This window comes from Bos taurus, chromosome 5, assembly GCF_002263795.3.
Source record: "Bos taurus isolate L1 Dominette 01449 registration number 42190680 breed Hereford chromosome 5, ARS-UCD2.0, whole genome shotgun sequence".
Classification (NCBI taxonomy): domain Eukaryota; kingdom Metazoa; phylum Chordata; class Mammalia; order Artiodactyla; family Bovidae; genus Bos; species Bos taurus.
In genome coordinates, this window is record NC_037332.1 from 109629329 (window position 1) to 109643231 (window position 13903).

The 13903-nt window shown below is 56.8% G+C and overlaps 1 protein-coding gene across 1 annotated transcript; it reads left to right on the forward strand.

Annotated features, from left to right (window-relative positions):
- Positions 1-43: 43 nt before the first annotated feature.
- On the forward strand, positions 44-13902 carry GALR3 (galanin receptor 3). The gene is made up of 2 exons (XM_024992785.2): positions 44-4918; positions 5516-13902. Exons 1-2 carry the CDS (start codon positions 4560-4562, stop codon positions 6294-6296), a joined length of 1140 nt encoding a protein of 379 aa, XP_024848553.1. The 5' UTR covers positions 44-4559; the 3' UTR covers positions 6297-13902.
- The last annotated feature ends 1 nt before the right edge of the window (position 13903 follows it).

The window sequence follows — 13903 nt, forward strand, 5'->3', positions numbered from 1 at the left end:
AGCCCCAGTCCTGCAGCTGGTCGAAGGATCAGGCAAGATCTGGGGCTTTGAGGGCTGTGATAGCTCTCAGAGTTGACCACCTCTCCCAAATTAAGGTGGGACCCAGGCAGGTGGGATGACAGAGGCCGGGGCCACCGTTTGGCTCAGTTGGATGCTTTCCTGACGTAGAGAGAAGCTGAGCACCAGCCCTACAGGCCCCTTCCCGTGCCACCCGCCCCCCTACTCCGCAGCCTCCAGAGTCTAGCCTTGGTGAACCCCTCGTCCTCTGCTCCCCACCCCAAGGATGGCCTACAGCTGCCCAGATAAGAAGGGGCTGGGCACCCAAGCCCATGTTTGAGAGAAGCAGAAGATTGCATCCCAGAGGAAAGAATGTCTGTCACTATTGGAGAGGCCCCAAGAGTCTGGAGCCCTGTATTCTAGCCCCTCTTTGTCCCTGCATTTGTGGCCTTAGGCAGCCCCTTCCCCCGTGTGTGCCTCGGTCTTCCCTGCTGTACCAAGACTGGCTGTTACATTGGTATCTGGGGCCCTTCCATCTCCATATTCCCAGGGCTCACTGGTCTGGTCAGAGGAACCGCCAGGGGGCGCAGTGAGCTCGGGTTCTGGCTGCTATTTTCCAGCCCCCTCTAGACTTCAGGCCTTGGACAGGCTGTTTTTGCAGCCCCACAGACAAGACCCCATCCTCCCTTGCCCCCCGACAATGGCTTACTGCTCCCCTGCTGTAGATGACAGTCCCCTTCCCACAGTCGCAGCCCTTCTCTCTCCATAGCCCTCCCCACTCAGCCTTATGGGCACCTGATAGGGTAAAGGATGGGTCTGAGTCACCAGCCTCAGCATGGTGTGGCCTTGGGAGCTGACAGTCTGCTGGCGAGGGGGCAGGGAGGATGAAAAAGCCCTTTTTCATGAAAGGTGGGGACCACGGCTCTGGTGCCCCACACCCCCAGCCCTCCCTTCAGCCTGGATGTCTAGAGAGCTACCTGGGTGAGCTCTGGCTCCAGCCAGCAGAGTCTTAACGCTGGGATTCTGAGAATCCTAGCCTGTGATCCTGGGCAGCTTGAAGCTAGGAGTTTGGGGTACTGGGGGATACAGGCCCCGGGAAGGGGGCTGCTGTGGCCACGTCAGGGGCACAAACACGGGGTGGGGCATCTAGCACCAGGCCCACTTCAGCAGCAAGTACCTACCACTTGGTGCCCAGCCCCTGGCCAGGCCAGCAGCTTGATGTGTGTGGTCTGCTCAGGCTGGCAGGTCATGGCAAGTGGCCATGAGCAGCCACGGGATGACGGGTCACAATCGGTGATGCCAAGACAAGACAGCCGTAGGTGAGGTCCACCCACCAGTGGTACAGAGTGCATGCTTCTTCCTCCTACAGTTTCCAGGCACCACCAGCTGCTGACACTGTGTGCCTGGGGACAGCCCAGCACTGTGACACTGTGGGCCAGCTCGTCGCAGTAGGGCGCCAAGTTTTCAGCCAGCTCGTGGCTCAGCATGTGACCTGTACTGGCCCAGGTGCCCCATGGTGCAGGTCTTTCGCAACTGTCCCAAGGGGTCACAGGAGGTGCCAGCAGGCACAGGGGCACCTCTGGGCACATATGCTTGGGCTCAGCACATACTGGTCATTGCCAGAGGCCAAGACAGGCTATAGGGCTGAGGGCCAGCCACAAAGTTGCAATTTCACATCTTGCAGGGCCCAGATCTCCAGGGACTGCTCTCAGGCTGCACCATCTGTACTCTGCATTGGGTGCAGGGTTCAAGGCCACAGCTGCCAGAAGCAGCAGTTGGAACAGGGGGAGGTGTGGGTGCCCGGGGCCCGCTGGGGCTCAGGTCGTGGCGAGGCGCCCATCCTGCCTGCCTCATCCGTAGTCCCACTCTGGTTGCCACCATCTTCCTCTCCTCTGCTGTCATATCACAGCTCAGCACTGCTGCTCCTGGGAGCTCTTTGCCCTAGAACTGCTCCAACCCATCCAGAGCCCAAACTCTGACAAGGAGGGGCATATCTGGCTTGGGGTTCCCAAGGGGAGGGAGGGCAGTGTGTCAGGGGCTTTCAGGGGCCAGGCCTGCCACATTTGTGAGTCCAGGCTTCTGGGCGTCTCACAGTGCATTCCTTCCATACAAGATGGTTGTGGACCCCCAAGTTCTCAAATCCTACCACTCTTAAGTCTAGATCCTCCAGTTCTGCTCTTCAGAGATCACAAGATTCTACAATTCTAACTCCTTAATGCAGTTTTGATAGCTCTGAATTCGGGTTTGCAGAATTTGGAGATGATCCCTAATATCTTCAATTCAATGAGTTTCTGCTTCTAAAAGTTCAGGGATGTTCCACATCTGGGATGGGTGGCATCAGGCTTTAGAGGAGCCTGAGCACTGGTGAACATCCCAGGGCCTCGGGAAGCCAGTCCTGAAGAGTCTCTTCCTAGCTCCTCAGACCTTGGTTGCAAGTCCTGGCTTCGTCAGTATCCTCTCAGACTGTTTTCTTTCCCCTTGCACAGACTTCTTGACATTCATCCCACCCTCCCAGCTTCTAGAAAGACCACACAACCCCTACCGCCTCTCCTCCCCATTCACTGCAGTCTCCCTTCTGCCCCCACTACACTTGTCTAGTACCAACAACAACCTTGTTGTTAAATCCAATACATCTTGTCCCACTGGCCTCTAACCCTCTGGAAGATGTGGCCATGTGGTCCTTCCAAGAGGAGGTCCAGACCAGAACCCCATGACTGAAGCACCAGTCATTCACCAAGACCTGGTAACCTCTTTGCCTGGAGGAGAGGCTCTTAATGGGTCTCTCATTAAATCACTCCCCCTCTAGCCATTCTTTTAACCCCAGGCCATAATAAACTAATTACAAAATAAATGAGCAGGTCACATCCCTGCCCTAGAATCTCCTGTAGTTCCCCACTGCCCTAAGACTAAAAGTTAGACTCCAGACACGCACATAGGCCCTCCAGTCTTCAGGCAGACTGAAGCCCTGGAATCAGCTCAGGGAAGCTGATGGGTCTTGAAATTCTCAGGGCCAGGAGGAATCCTAGTCTGCAGAAAAAGGGACTTTTATCTGGTTTCCTAGCGTTGGACACTCCATTCAAGATTAGAAGTCCTGGGACTTCCTTGACAGTTCAGTGGTCAAGACTCCGCACTTCCAAGGCAGACGGCTCTGGTTCGATCCCTAGTTGGGGAACTAAGATCCCACAGGCCGTGTGGCAAAAAAAAAAAAAAGACTAGGAGTCCTATCTGAACTTGGGTTGGAGCCCTTCTTGGAGCAGAGAGGATGTGGAGTAGAGTGAGTAGGCAGGACCACAGGAGGTGAGAGGGCCAGGAATGGACTGGGCCTTGGGCACAGAGGGGTTAACCACAAAGCGAGAATCTCAGAGAGCGAGATCAATGGGTTACTCGCTGCAGAAAGGCAGAAGCAACGCAGAGAGGCGGAGGAGAGGAGAGCCAGGCAGAAGAGCATGCCACCTGGGGAAAATCAGGGGCTGAGGAGGAGGCGGCTACTTCGGAGGGAGAGGAGAGGACTTAAAGGAGAAGAGGGAGCAGTGGGAGGCAGAGCTGTACCTGCAGGTAGGCACCAAGAGGCAGCCACTGAGCCAGGAGGCAGCTTCAGCCTGGTCAGTTCACCCAGGGAGAGCAGGAGCCCATCAGGGTTGAGGTCTGTGTCACCCATCTGGGCTTGCTGGGGTGGGGGTGGGGGCTCCTGCATGTTGGGATGGGGGTGTCTCAAAGATACCACCTTTCTTTCCTCCTCCCTGCTTGGCCCCCTTGCCCTTCATTCATCCAGCCACCCCAGAGGTCCAAGCATGCAGGGAGACCCACAGGTAGCAGCCGATGTGGGCCATGGGGTGCGACAGGGGTCAGGTGATCACAGCTTACATAGATGTAACACACACAGCACATGCACACATGCGGGTTGTCAGGGGCACCGCCTATTACAGCTCTCAGATGAGTGCTCCAGCCTGGGAGTCGGTACCACGGCGGCAACAACCTCAGGTCTACCACTCAGAGTGTGACACTAGCTTCCCAAGTCCCCTCTCTGAGCCTCAGTTTCCTCATGTGAAAAGGGGGCAGTGACCTATATGGTGCTCCCAGCTATGCCAGGTGGTGCTGTCACTAAGCTGGACTATCCAGTGACTCAGGGGTGTCACCCATGTTTGGCTGAATTTGACTAATATCCAAAAGTCTTCCCTGTATTTCAGATCCCCATTGACAAGTGAGGAAAATACACCAGATCCTGGGGTTGGAACTGCCCCTCCCCGCACCCGCTTTGCATGTGTCTTTACCTGCATCATTGGTTGAGGGTGTCTATCAACTACCTAATCAGTCCTTCAGGCCCTGGGATGTTTCCTAGGAAACTGAGAAACCCACCTTAGACACCAATGAGACTGCCAGGAGCTTGCACAGTGGGTCCCAGGGATAACTTTTGTCTTTGTCTGCCCAACACCCCTATCCCCCACAAGCTTCCACCCCAGGAGAATTGGCCAGGCCTATGGTGGGGGAACTAGACCCCTGAATTGAGTGACCAGAGCTGAGGACTCCAGCTTTTCTTCCTCAGGTGCCCATCTGTTGGGAAGATGGCTGATATCCAGAATGTTTCGCTAGACAGCCCAGGGAGTATGGGGGCTGTGGCAGTGCCCGTGGTCTTTGCCCTCATCTTCCTGCTGGGCACGGTGGGCAACGGGCTGGTGCTGGCAGTGCTGCTGCAGCCTGGCCCGAGTGCCTGGCAGGAGCCGGGCAGCACGACGGATCTATTCATCCTCAACCTGGCAGCGGCTGACCTCTGCTTCATCCTGTGCTGCGTGCCTTTCCAGGCCGCCATCTACACGCTGGACGACTGGCTCTTCGGGGCCCTGGTTTGTAAGGCTGTGCACCTGCTCATCTACCTCACCATGTACGCCAGCAGCTTCACCCTGGCGGCTGTCTCAGTGGACAGGTGCGCTGGGCTGGGAACGCGGCCGGGTCTGGGGGAGGGGAAGGAGGAAATGGGGGACCAAAAAGGGAGGGGGAGGGAGAAAAAGAAGAGCTGTCTGGCCCCCACCAACCAGTCTCCGGGCACCTGCAGGGCATACTTGAGGGGGTCATCCTGTCCTCACTGCATCTTCACTGGGAGAATCCAGAGAACATCTCTGTGTTCCAAGTGTCAGCTCAGGGCCTGGCACTTAGTCCGTGCTCTGTAAGCATGAAATGAATGGCCAAAGGAACACACGAATGAAATTCATCAGCTATTTTATTACCGCCCACATCTGGCCCGAGTTGTGGTCAGACCGGCTTTCAGGGGTTGAAACTTGGGGTCAAGCCCAGGCTCACTCTCTAGTTGACTCGTTGATGACCTTGAGCCGGTTGGTCACTTCTCGCTGAGCTCCGACCCAGCCTCGCTAGGTGCCAGGGGCGCTGCTCCAAGCGCTTTGCGCGCTAACTCCCTTCATCCTCACAACCTCCCTGCGAGCGAGGCCCGGCGCGCGCTCACTGGATACCGGGCGGTATCCAGGCCGCCCGCTCGCCACCGCGCTGACTCCGCGCCCGCCCGCAGGTACCTGGCCGTGCGGCACCCGCTGCGTTCGCGGGCCCTGCGCACGCCGCGCAACGCCCGCGCCGCCGTGGGCCTGGTCTGGCTGCTGGCGGCGCTCTTCTCGGCGCCCTACCTCAGCTACTACGGAACGGTGCGCTACGGCGCGCTTGAGCTCTGTGTGCCCGCCTGGGAGGACGCGCGCCGCCGCGCCCTCGACGTGGCCACCTTCGCCGCCGGCTACCTGCTGCCCGTGGCCGTGGTGAGCCTGGCCTACGGGCGCACGCTGCGCTTCCTCTGGGCCGCCGTGGGCCCCGCGGGCGCGGCGGCGGCCGAGGCCCGGCGCAGAGCCACGGGCCGCGCGGGGCGCGTCATGCTGGCGGTGGCGGCGCTCTACGCCCTCTGCTGGGGCCCGCACCACGCGCTCATCCTCTGCTTCTGGTACGGCCGCTTCGCCTTCAGCCCGGCCACCTACGCCTGCCGCCTGGCCTCGCACTGCCTCGCCTACGCCAACTCCTGCCTCAACCCGCTCGTTTACGCGCTCGCCTCCCGCCACTTCCGCGCGCGCCTCCGCCGCCTGTGGCCCTGCGGCCGCCACCGCCCCCGCGCCCGCTGCCCCCCGGGTGGTGCCCGCCGCGCCCTCCGTCGCGTCCGCCCGGGGCCCGGGGACGCCGCTGGCTGCTCCGGGAACGCCCGGCCTCGCGGGAGGCTGCCGGCGGGCGGCGACTGGGGCGGGGAGCGGGGTCCGGAGCCCGCAGGTGGTGGAGAGGCGTGCAGGGCCCTACCTGTCAGAGTACCAGAATAAACCTTGTCTGCCTCCGCTCTGCCAGGTGTCCATCTGTCCTTCCTCTTCCCCCAGGGCCGGACCGTACTAGGGGATAGGGCCAAAGCCAGGAGCCCTCTGAGGAGCAGTGGATACTCAATTCATGGAGTGGACACCCTTGGACGGTGAAAATGATTCCACGCAGCCAAGCGCAGGCCCCCAGGCCCCAGACTGTGTCCATAGCAAGTCTGGCAGGAAGGAGGGTAGCCCCTCTGCCCATTCTGCCAACTCTGTTAGCATCTTGGAAGCCCTGCTTCCTCTACCAAGCTCCTTCTCCCTTCGAAGCGCTGTCCTGAGTAACTTAATAGTGTAGTGGTAGTCTTGGTTGCTCAGTCGTGTCCGATCTTTGCGACCCCAAGGACTGTAGTCCGTCAGGCCTCTCTGCCTTTGGGATTTCCCAGACAAGAATACTGGAGTGGATTGCCCTTCCCTTCTCCAGGGGATCTTCCCAACCCAGGGATCGAAGCTGGGTCTCCTGCATTGCAGGCAATTTCTTTACCATCTGAGCTATCAGGGAAGTCAGAGTAACTTAATACTAACAGATACAAAATAAATATAGCAAATATTTATTAAGCACTTCATATGTATCCCATGGGGCTTCCCTGATGGCTCAGCTGGTAAAGAATCCTGCAATGTGGGAGACCTGGGTTCCTTTCCTTGGTTGAGAAGATTCCCTGGAGAAGGGAACAGCTACTGTGGTATTACATTCTTCAATCTAATTACAGTTTTGCAAGGTCAGATATCATTCGTTCCTCTTTAAAAATGTAGACATCAGGAATCAGAGGGGTTTAGTGATTTGCCACGTAACTAGTGTTTGGGAGAGTCTGGATTCAAACCTACTGCTGTTTACCTTTTTCTACTTAGAAGAACCGACTTCTCCACCTCTGGGACCTCTGTTCTCAGATCCCATGGTTTCCAGTGTTTTTCTTGGTTCTTCCTGATTCTGCATCAGCTCTCTTCCCCAAACCTATAGCTCCCCATACTCAACTGGCTGCCCTGAAACCGCAGAGGGCCCCTAGCCCCCTGCTATAGCAGAATTCTGTTTCAGTACTCAGGACAGCGGGTCCTGATGGGCATGCCCCAGGCATCAAGTCCTAGGTCCATTGCCTGACCCCAACCTCTCGCATTATTCCTTCAGCCACTTAAGGCTCCTGGCTCAGAGGAGACATTGAGCTGCACTCAGACCCCAGCTGGCCTTCCAGCAGCCCTGATTACCCTGTGGCACCCTCCCTACCTGGCCATACACACAGCTGGCATAGTCTGTGGCTGTGGAAACCTCCTAATTAAGCAATAGATCAGTCTCGATGGTTGTGGAGCTGCCCACTTCCTCCTTCACCGTAAGCCAATATTGTTTATTAGCTTCTGGCTGAGACCTTCCAATTCTCTGTCTCCCCAGCACACATACCCCAGCTGCTGGGCACCCTGGAAAGGCCCTCCTTGACACTGGGCAGCTGCTGAGACCTCCTCACTGCCTGCCACCTGCCACAGACCCAGGGATCAGAGTGGCAGTCAGCCTTCTCAGGGGGAGGCTGAGAGCCAGCTGGGGAGCCAGTGCTGCCAGGGCCCAGCACCAGGGCTGACACCTGGTCCCGGGCTGTTTCTCCCCGGTCTCTGCCAAGATGTCCCTGACTGACTCAGGCTGCAGCAGCGGGAAAGTTTCCTGGAGGGTAGGGGCTGTGATGCTGCCACTTCTGCAGCCCCCAGAGTGGCCTCTGTCTCCCACAGCCATCACTCACACCTCCCCTGCCTCATCCGTGCCTCGCACCAACAGGCAAGGGATATGACCTCCATTTGTGGAAGTGAAAACTGAGGCTCGAGATGAGGTACTTGATCATAGCTAAGTGGCAAAATTGAGGAAGAGCCAGGATCCTAACTGGGCGAGAGGAATGGCTCTCGGGGCAGCCTGGGAAGTATTGGAAAAACATCTAAGAGCATCTGACAGGGTTGCTACACACGACAATGGTGAGAGCCTGCAAAGTCAAAGTGCAGAATAAAATCTTGCAGGGTGGCCATGCCATGGTTAGTCCAGCCACCCAGGTGGGCTGGTGCTCCTCCACAGTCACCTCTGTGGGCACGGACAGGTGACAGACTGCAAACAAAATGGACAAGCGCCCAGCCAGGGAGTGACAGAGCCAGAGCCTGAACTTGAATGAAACTCCAGGCCTGGGGGAGGGGTCCGTCAGTGAAAGCCCTGCATAGTGGCCTGGCAGAGGGACACTCGTACAGCCCAGACCCTGGCTGGACCCCGAGGCCTCCTGCTTCTGACTGCTGCTTCTGAATGGGTCTCCCTGACCCATTGGAGCTAGATAAAGAAGCCCAGACACCCCGACTAACGGAGGGCCATACAGCCTGGCCTAGAGTAGGCGGCTGACATGATACATGAGGACAGAGGTGCCAGGGAAGGCAAGGCGTGACCCTTTCTTCCTTTATCCCTCAAACATTTGAATGCCTGCCTTAATCTAGCCCTCGAGAGGAAGTCGGAGATGACGTGAATTTGGCCTGATCCCTGCCTTGCGGGAGCACTTAGGCTAGCTGGAGAGCCAAAAACCAAAAGAAGAAAGGATAGCACTGTGTCATGGGGCCATAACAGAAAAGTACACAGGGCCCAGAGGAGGAAATGCCTGCCTTCCTTGACCAGTCCAAGCAGGATACCCAGAGGAGATGACATTTAATAGGCATTTTTCCTGGGAAAAGGTGGGATGGGCCTGCCAGGCAGAGCAAAGGCCAGGGCAGGTACAGGTAGGAGCAGTATGTGGGTTTGTGTAGCTGAAGCAGGGTTGGATAGGGTGGGGTAGGGTCTGGGGAGGCTGGGAGGGTGGGTGCAGTGAGGTCACGTGTGCCTCCTAGGTCAGCTGGCGGGGGACAAGAACTCCATCCTTTCAGGCAGGCAAAACCTTCCTGAAGGTTTTCAGGAAGGGAGGGGCCCACTGTTGCTGTGTAGAGGCTGGGTTGGAGGTGCCAGACTGGCAGCAAGGATCTAACCCAGAGGCTGTTCTGTGAGCCGTGGGCCAGGAAAGCTACCACCAAGGGCTTGGCCTGGGGCTGGGACAGTATTTTTGCCGTGGATTTGGCAGGAAGACTGATGGCCTGATGCTGGGCTTAGGCTCAGCCCCTGAAGCTCCCAGGTCTGCTTCAGGAGGCTAATGAAATGTGTGGAAGAGCAGATGATTGTAATACTTTGGTGGAGAGAGTTGAGTCCTGGAGGACCACAGGCAGGCAATCGGGCTGTCCAGAAGCTGAATGAGCCCCAGTCACTGCCCCTAGGGCCCAGGAGAATCCACCTGACCTGAGCCTCCTATGAGGTCTCGGGCCAGCCTGGGGGTCAGGATGGAGCTCCTCTTATTTGGAAGGAGATTTGAATTATGTAACTCTCTCACCCTCCTGTTTGTACCAACCTGTTAGGATTGATCCTGCAGCCTTCAAGTCTGAATACCTACTCAATACGGAGTTCTGCAGGAAAGCAAGATAGAAGCATGGGGGACTGTGGGAGCCCAGAGGAGGGTCCTACCCAGCTTGGAGAGGCAAAGAAGATTTCCGGGAGGAGCTAATGCCCAAGCCAAGCCCTGAAGTGTGAGTCAGTGCACATGTGGAAGAGGGAGACGGGAGAACATGTGCACAGGCCCTGGAGTCCTCCACCTGACGCAGGCACAGCATGACACACCCAGGGTCTGGGACAAGGTACAAGGGAGCCCCAGCAGGAGGTGAGGTGGGAGAAGTTGGGGGAGGCAGCTGCAAAGGATTCTCTAAATCCTGTCTGTAACCAAGACTGTACTTTGTCCCGAGGGCAGGGGGAGCCATGGAAAGATTTTGAACAAAAGAGTGACCGGATCAGATACACTCTCGAGGGAATTCTTTCTGGCTGCAAGGTAGACTGTACCTGGGGAGGGAGAGCAGAATGAAGCTGAGGGTAGGCAGACTAGTTAAGAGGCTGGTGTGAGAACCCAGAGAGATGAAGGTGTCCAAGACATGGCAATGGGTAGAGAGACATGGACAGATGGGACAACCACATACAAGGTACAATTGTTGGGGCTAAATAGTGATTAAATGTTACGGGGTGGGGGAAAGCGATGTCCCATATAACGCCCAGGCTTCTGGCTTAGGCTACAGGGAGTGGCAGTGGGGGGATGTTGAGCTCGGTGGGAACCCACTGAGACAAGGGGCCTGGGGACATGGTCAGGGTGTCTGTGGGCAGTGGTGAACTGGGCGCCTGCTGTACTTCAGACCTTGTACTTGGCCCTGGAAGGTGTGTCTCATCTGCTTTAGAGTTTGGATTTGGAGAAACTGAGGCTCAGAGAGATTAAGTCACTGGCCCAAGATCACAGAGGTAGTCCCAGACAGTGCTGAGGTCTAATTCAAGTTGGTCTGATTTCAGTTTTATGGTCTTTAGGGAAGAGAAGAGGCAGATAGAAGTTTGTTTTTTTTTTAAGGGGAGGGAGGAATTTGAATGTGCAATGGTGACCCCCACCGCCAGCCCACCCCAGGTAGCAAATGTAGCCAAGGTGAAACTCAGCCCCGGGGAGGGTGGGTGAGGTGAGGACCTTGGCACAACCGTGTTAACCAGTCTCTCTCCCTGCCTCCGGCTGACAGAAACAGCACCATCTATCAACTTCAAGGTGTGTACCTGGGGACATAAATACCAATTAACCACCCCGAGTTCCCCTATGAATGAACATTAGTCCTCAGCCTGGATGCAGGGCTCATTTGCAAGTTGCCGGCTGGATCCAAGATGGCATGAGGCCAGAAGGACCGGCTGTGGGGGTGGAATTGTTTCTGGCTTAAGAGGACAAGACTGATTTATTGAGGCATCTGCTTGGTGCCACCTTGCTTTAGCAGCTTGGGCTCTGCGTAGGGGTGAGACTGAAGCAGGGGGAAGGGTTGTAAGGAGGGGTTGAGGGGCAAAGGGGTGCCAGCTGGGAGTTCCTGGGGGTGCTCTGGATGGCTGTGGTTCTGGGGAGGATGCTGGACTGGGCATCTGGTGGGCCTGCCAGGTCAACTCAGAGAGGTGGCACAGTGCAGGGGTCAAGGCACGGACTGTGAGCCACATCACCAGGTTTGAATCCTGGCTCTTGCACTTTACAGCTGACCTCTTAGTACTGTGAACTGAGCTGCCTGAGCCAGGCTGCAAGGTAGGCACACCGCCCCGGGCTGCTTTCTGGCTGCTGCCACCTATATGAGAGGTTTCCAGGGCTCTCCCGGGCACATCCTTGCCTCCATCAGAACCCTAAAAACCCTCACAATCTGAGACTTCTCTGGTGGTCCAGAGGTTAGGATTCCGAGTTTCCACTGCGGGGGCCGAGGTTCAATCCCTGGTTGGGGAACTAGGATCCCACAAGCTGCATGGTGTGGCCAAAAAAAAAAAACCCCCAAGAACCCTCACAATCCAACTCGATTGTGGAGGAGGCTCAATTCATCTGCCTCTGCCCCCTCTGGGCATGCTGATGGCCAAGGGCATTTAATAAACGTGCCATCCTCCCCAGCTTCCAAAGTGGGAGAACGTCACTAGGCTGGCATGGGCCAGTCATAGAGACAAGGGACTACTCTGGGTCCTGGTCTGGGGCTTTGGGCAAGACTCCTTTGCTTCCCTGAGTTTGTTTCCTCAACTGTCAAGTGAACTGATCATATCTCCCTGCGTGTACCGAGGCCTCAGTGGTCGCTGGAGAGTCAGCATCAGGGCCTTTGGGCTCTCATTCCCTATAGCTGGGGGGAGCTGGGGACTTTGTTGGATTATCCAGGTATGTATCAGTCCAGCGTCCTGTCCTCCTGACCCTGGCTTGGGCTCAGCCTCTGAAGCAGTTGGGGATCTGGTGGGAGGGGGTCTTTTCCCCGGAGCTCATGGTGATTGCTCTGGGTAAGGACGCATATGACCTTGAGGGTGGAGGTGAGCCTGCCTCACCTGCTTTCTGTCGCCAGGGCAAATCTTCTGACCTCAGGATCTCTGCAGCCTGGTCTCATCTCCCTCTCTGGCCAGCCCCTCACACTCCTGGGCCCCACATTTCCCATGCCATCTCCTGGTCCCACAGCTAGCTAGTGTCCGTCCGTCTACCAGGCCTGGCTCATGCTGCTCCCAGCTCTCTGACCACCTCAGAAGGCCTATAATAGTGTGGGCAGCCACTAAAGATGGGCAAAGACCACTCCAGACCCAGCTCAGTCCCATGACTCTGCCCTGTCCTCTCTTCCCTTGGTGACCAGGTGCAGGCCTCGCACACCAGGCACACTGCACCACGTGCTCAGTGAGGAAAGGGCCCGCCCCTCCCCACGTGGGGAGAGAGATTTACTCAGTAAGGTCCACGGTGTCTACTGGGTCTTATGAACACTGGGGAGATCGGCACTTTGGGAATCTTGGCAGATATTCCTGGGCTCGGCTGGGTCACATGCTGCTATCTGACCTCAAGCAAGTTACTCTCTCTCTGAGCCTCAATCTTGTGCATCTATAAAATAGTGAGCAAGGGTGCTGGCTAATCTTTGACTGCAAACACTAAATCAAAGGGCTTGTATAACAGGCCTGCTGGCACGTAGCAGGAGCTCAACAAATGTTGTGGCCCTCAGTTTTAGGAAACCGCTTCTGAGAAGACTCGGACTTCAGGCATGGTGGAAGCATGAGCTTTGGGGGTGAGTCCAGGTTCCACCCCAGCTGCCCCGTTGGGTCACTCTGGCAAACCTGCCTTTTCTTACCCATCCGAAGCAGCAGGAAGGCCAGCTATCTCACAGGATGGCTGTGAGAACCCGTGAATACCCTTCTCCCAGCATCACCACCATCTGCGTGGCAGGGATTTTGTGTTTTCTTCCCCTGCTGTGTTCCCACCTGGAGCCCTGGTGAGTGTAAAGCAAGTGCCTGAGAGGTATTTCCAACGTGAATGAAATGGGAGGTGTAGAGAAGAGGACCCTACCCAGAAGGTGAAATCAACAGATGTGGATTTTTTCTTCCTGCCACCACCACCCTCCCCACTGCTTCCCTCACAAACTCGGTTATTCCTGGAGCAGCCAGGGAGAGAGCTGACTCCTGTGTGGGCAACCTGTCAGGTTCTCCATCTCGCCCTGCCCAGCCCAGCCCGCTCAGGGCCCACGTGCGTGTTTGCTCCTCTTTTTTAAAATGTTTACTTATTCATTCGGTTGTGGCATGCAGGATCGCTACTGCGTCCTCTGCCCTCCTCTCTCCCCAGTCTTTCCCCAACCCTGGCAACCTGATGGGGCTTGCAGTTTCCCCTCTCCCAGGGCCCAGGAGGCAGCCCCAGGCCTGAATATCACATTCTGCCTCCCCAGAGGTCCTTTCTTCTTTAGGGTCTGGGGAACTGCTAGGTCCCATGAGTTCAATTCAGATCTGATCAAGCTGGGATTTGGGAGACAAACTCCCCTCCTCCTGAAAAGCAGCCAGGACTCGAGTCTGGCGAGAGGGAAAGCGGGGCAGAGCAAGAGCAGAACCAGGACTGACAATTTGGGAAAAGTCTATCTTGACTCCGTAGTCAAATGTTTTCTGGGAGACAGCTGGGTCTCGCAAGCCTTCCCTTCAGGCTTCCCCGCTATGGCAGATCCCTGCCAGGAGGGGGCGCTTCCTTTTGCATCTCTGAGCCCCAAGGGGAATGTCGGCTTCT

Bases quoted from the DNA above. Each gene is read 5' to 3' on its own strand.
- GALR3 (XM_024992785.2), top strand. From the start codon at position 4,560: ATGGCTGATATCCAGAATGTTTCGCTAGACAGCCCAGGGAGTATGGGG. The intron at 4,919-5,515 runs GTGCGCTGGGCT...GCCCGCCCGCAG, and splicing joins GCGGCTGTCTCAGTGGACAG to GTACCTGGCCGTGCGGCACC.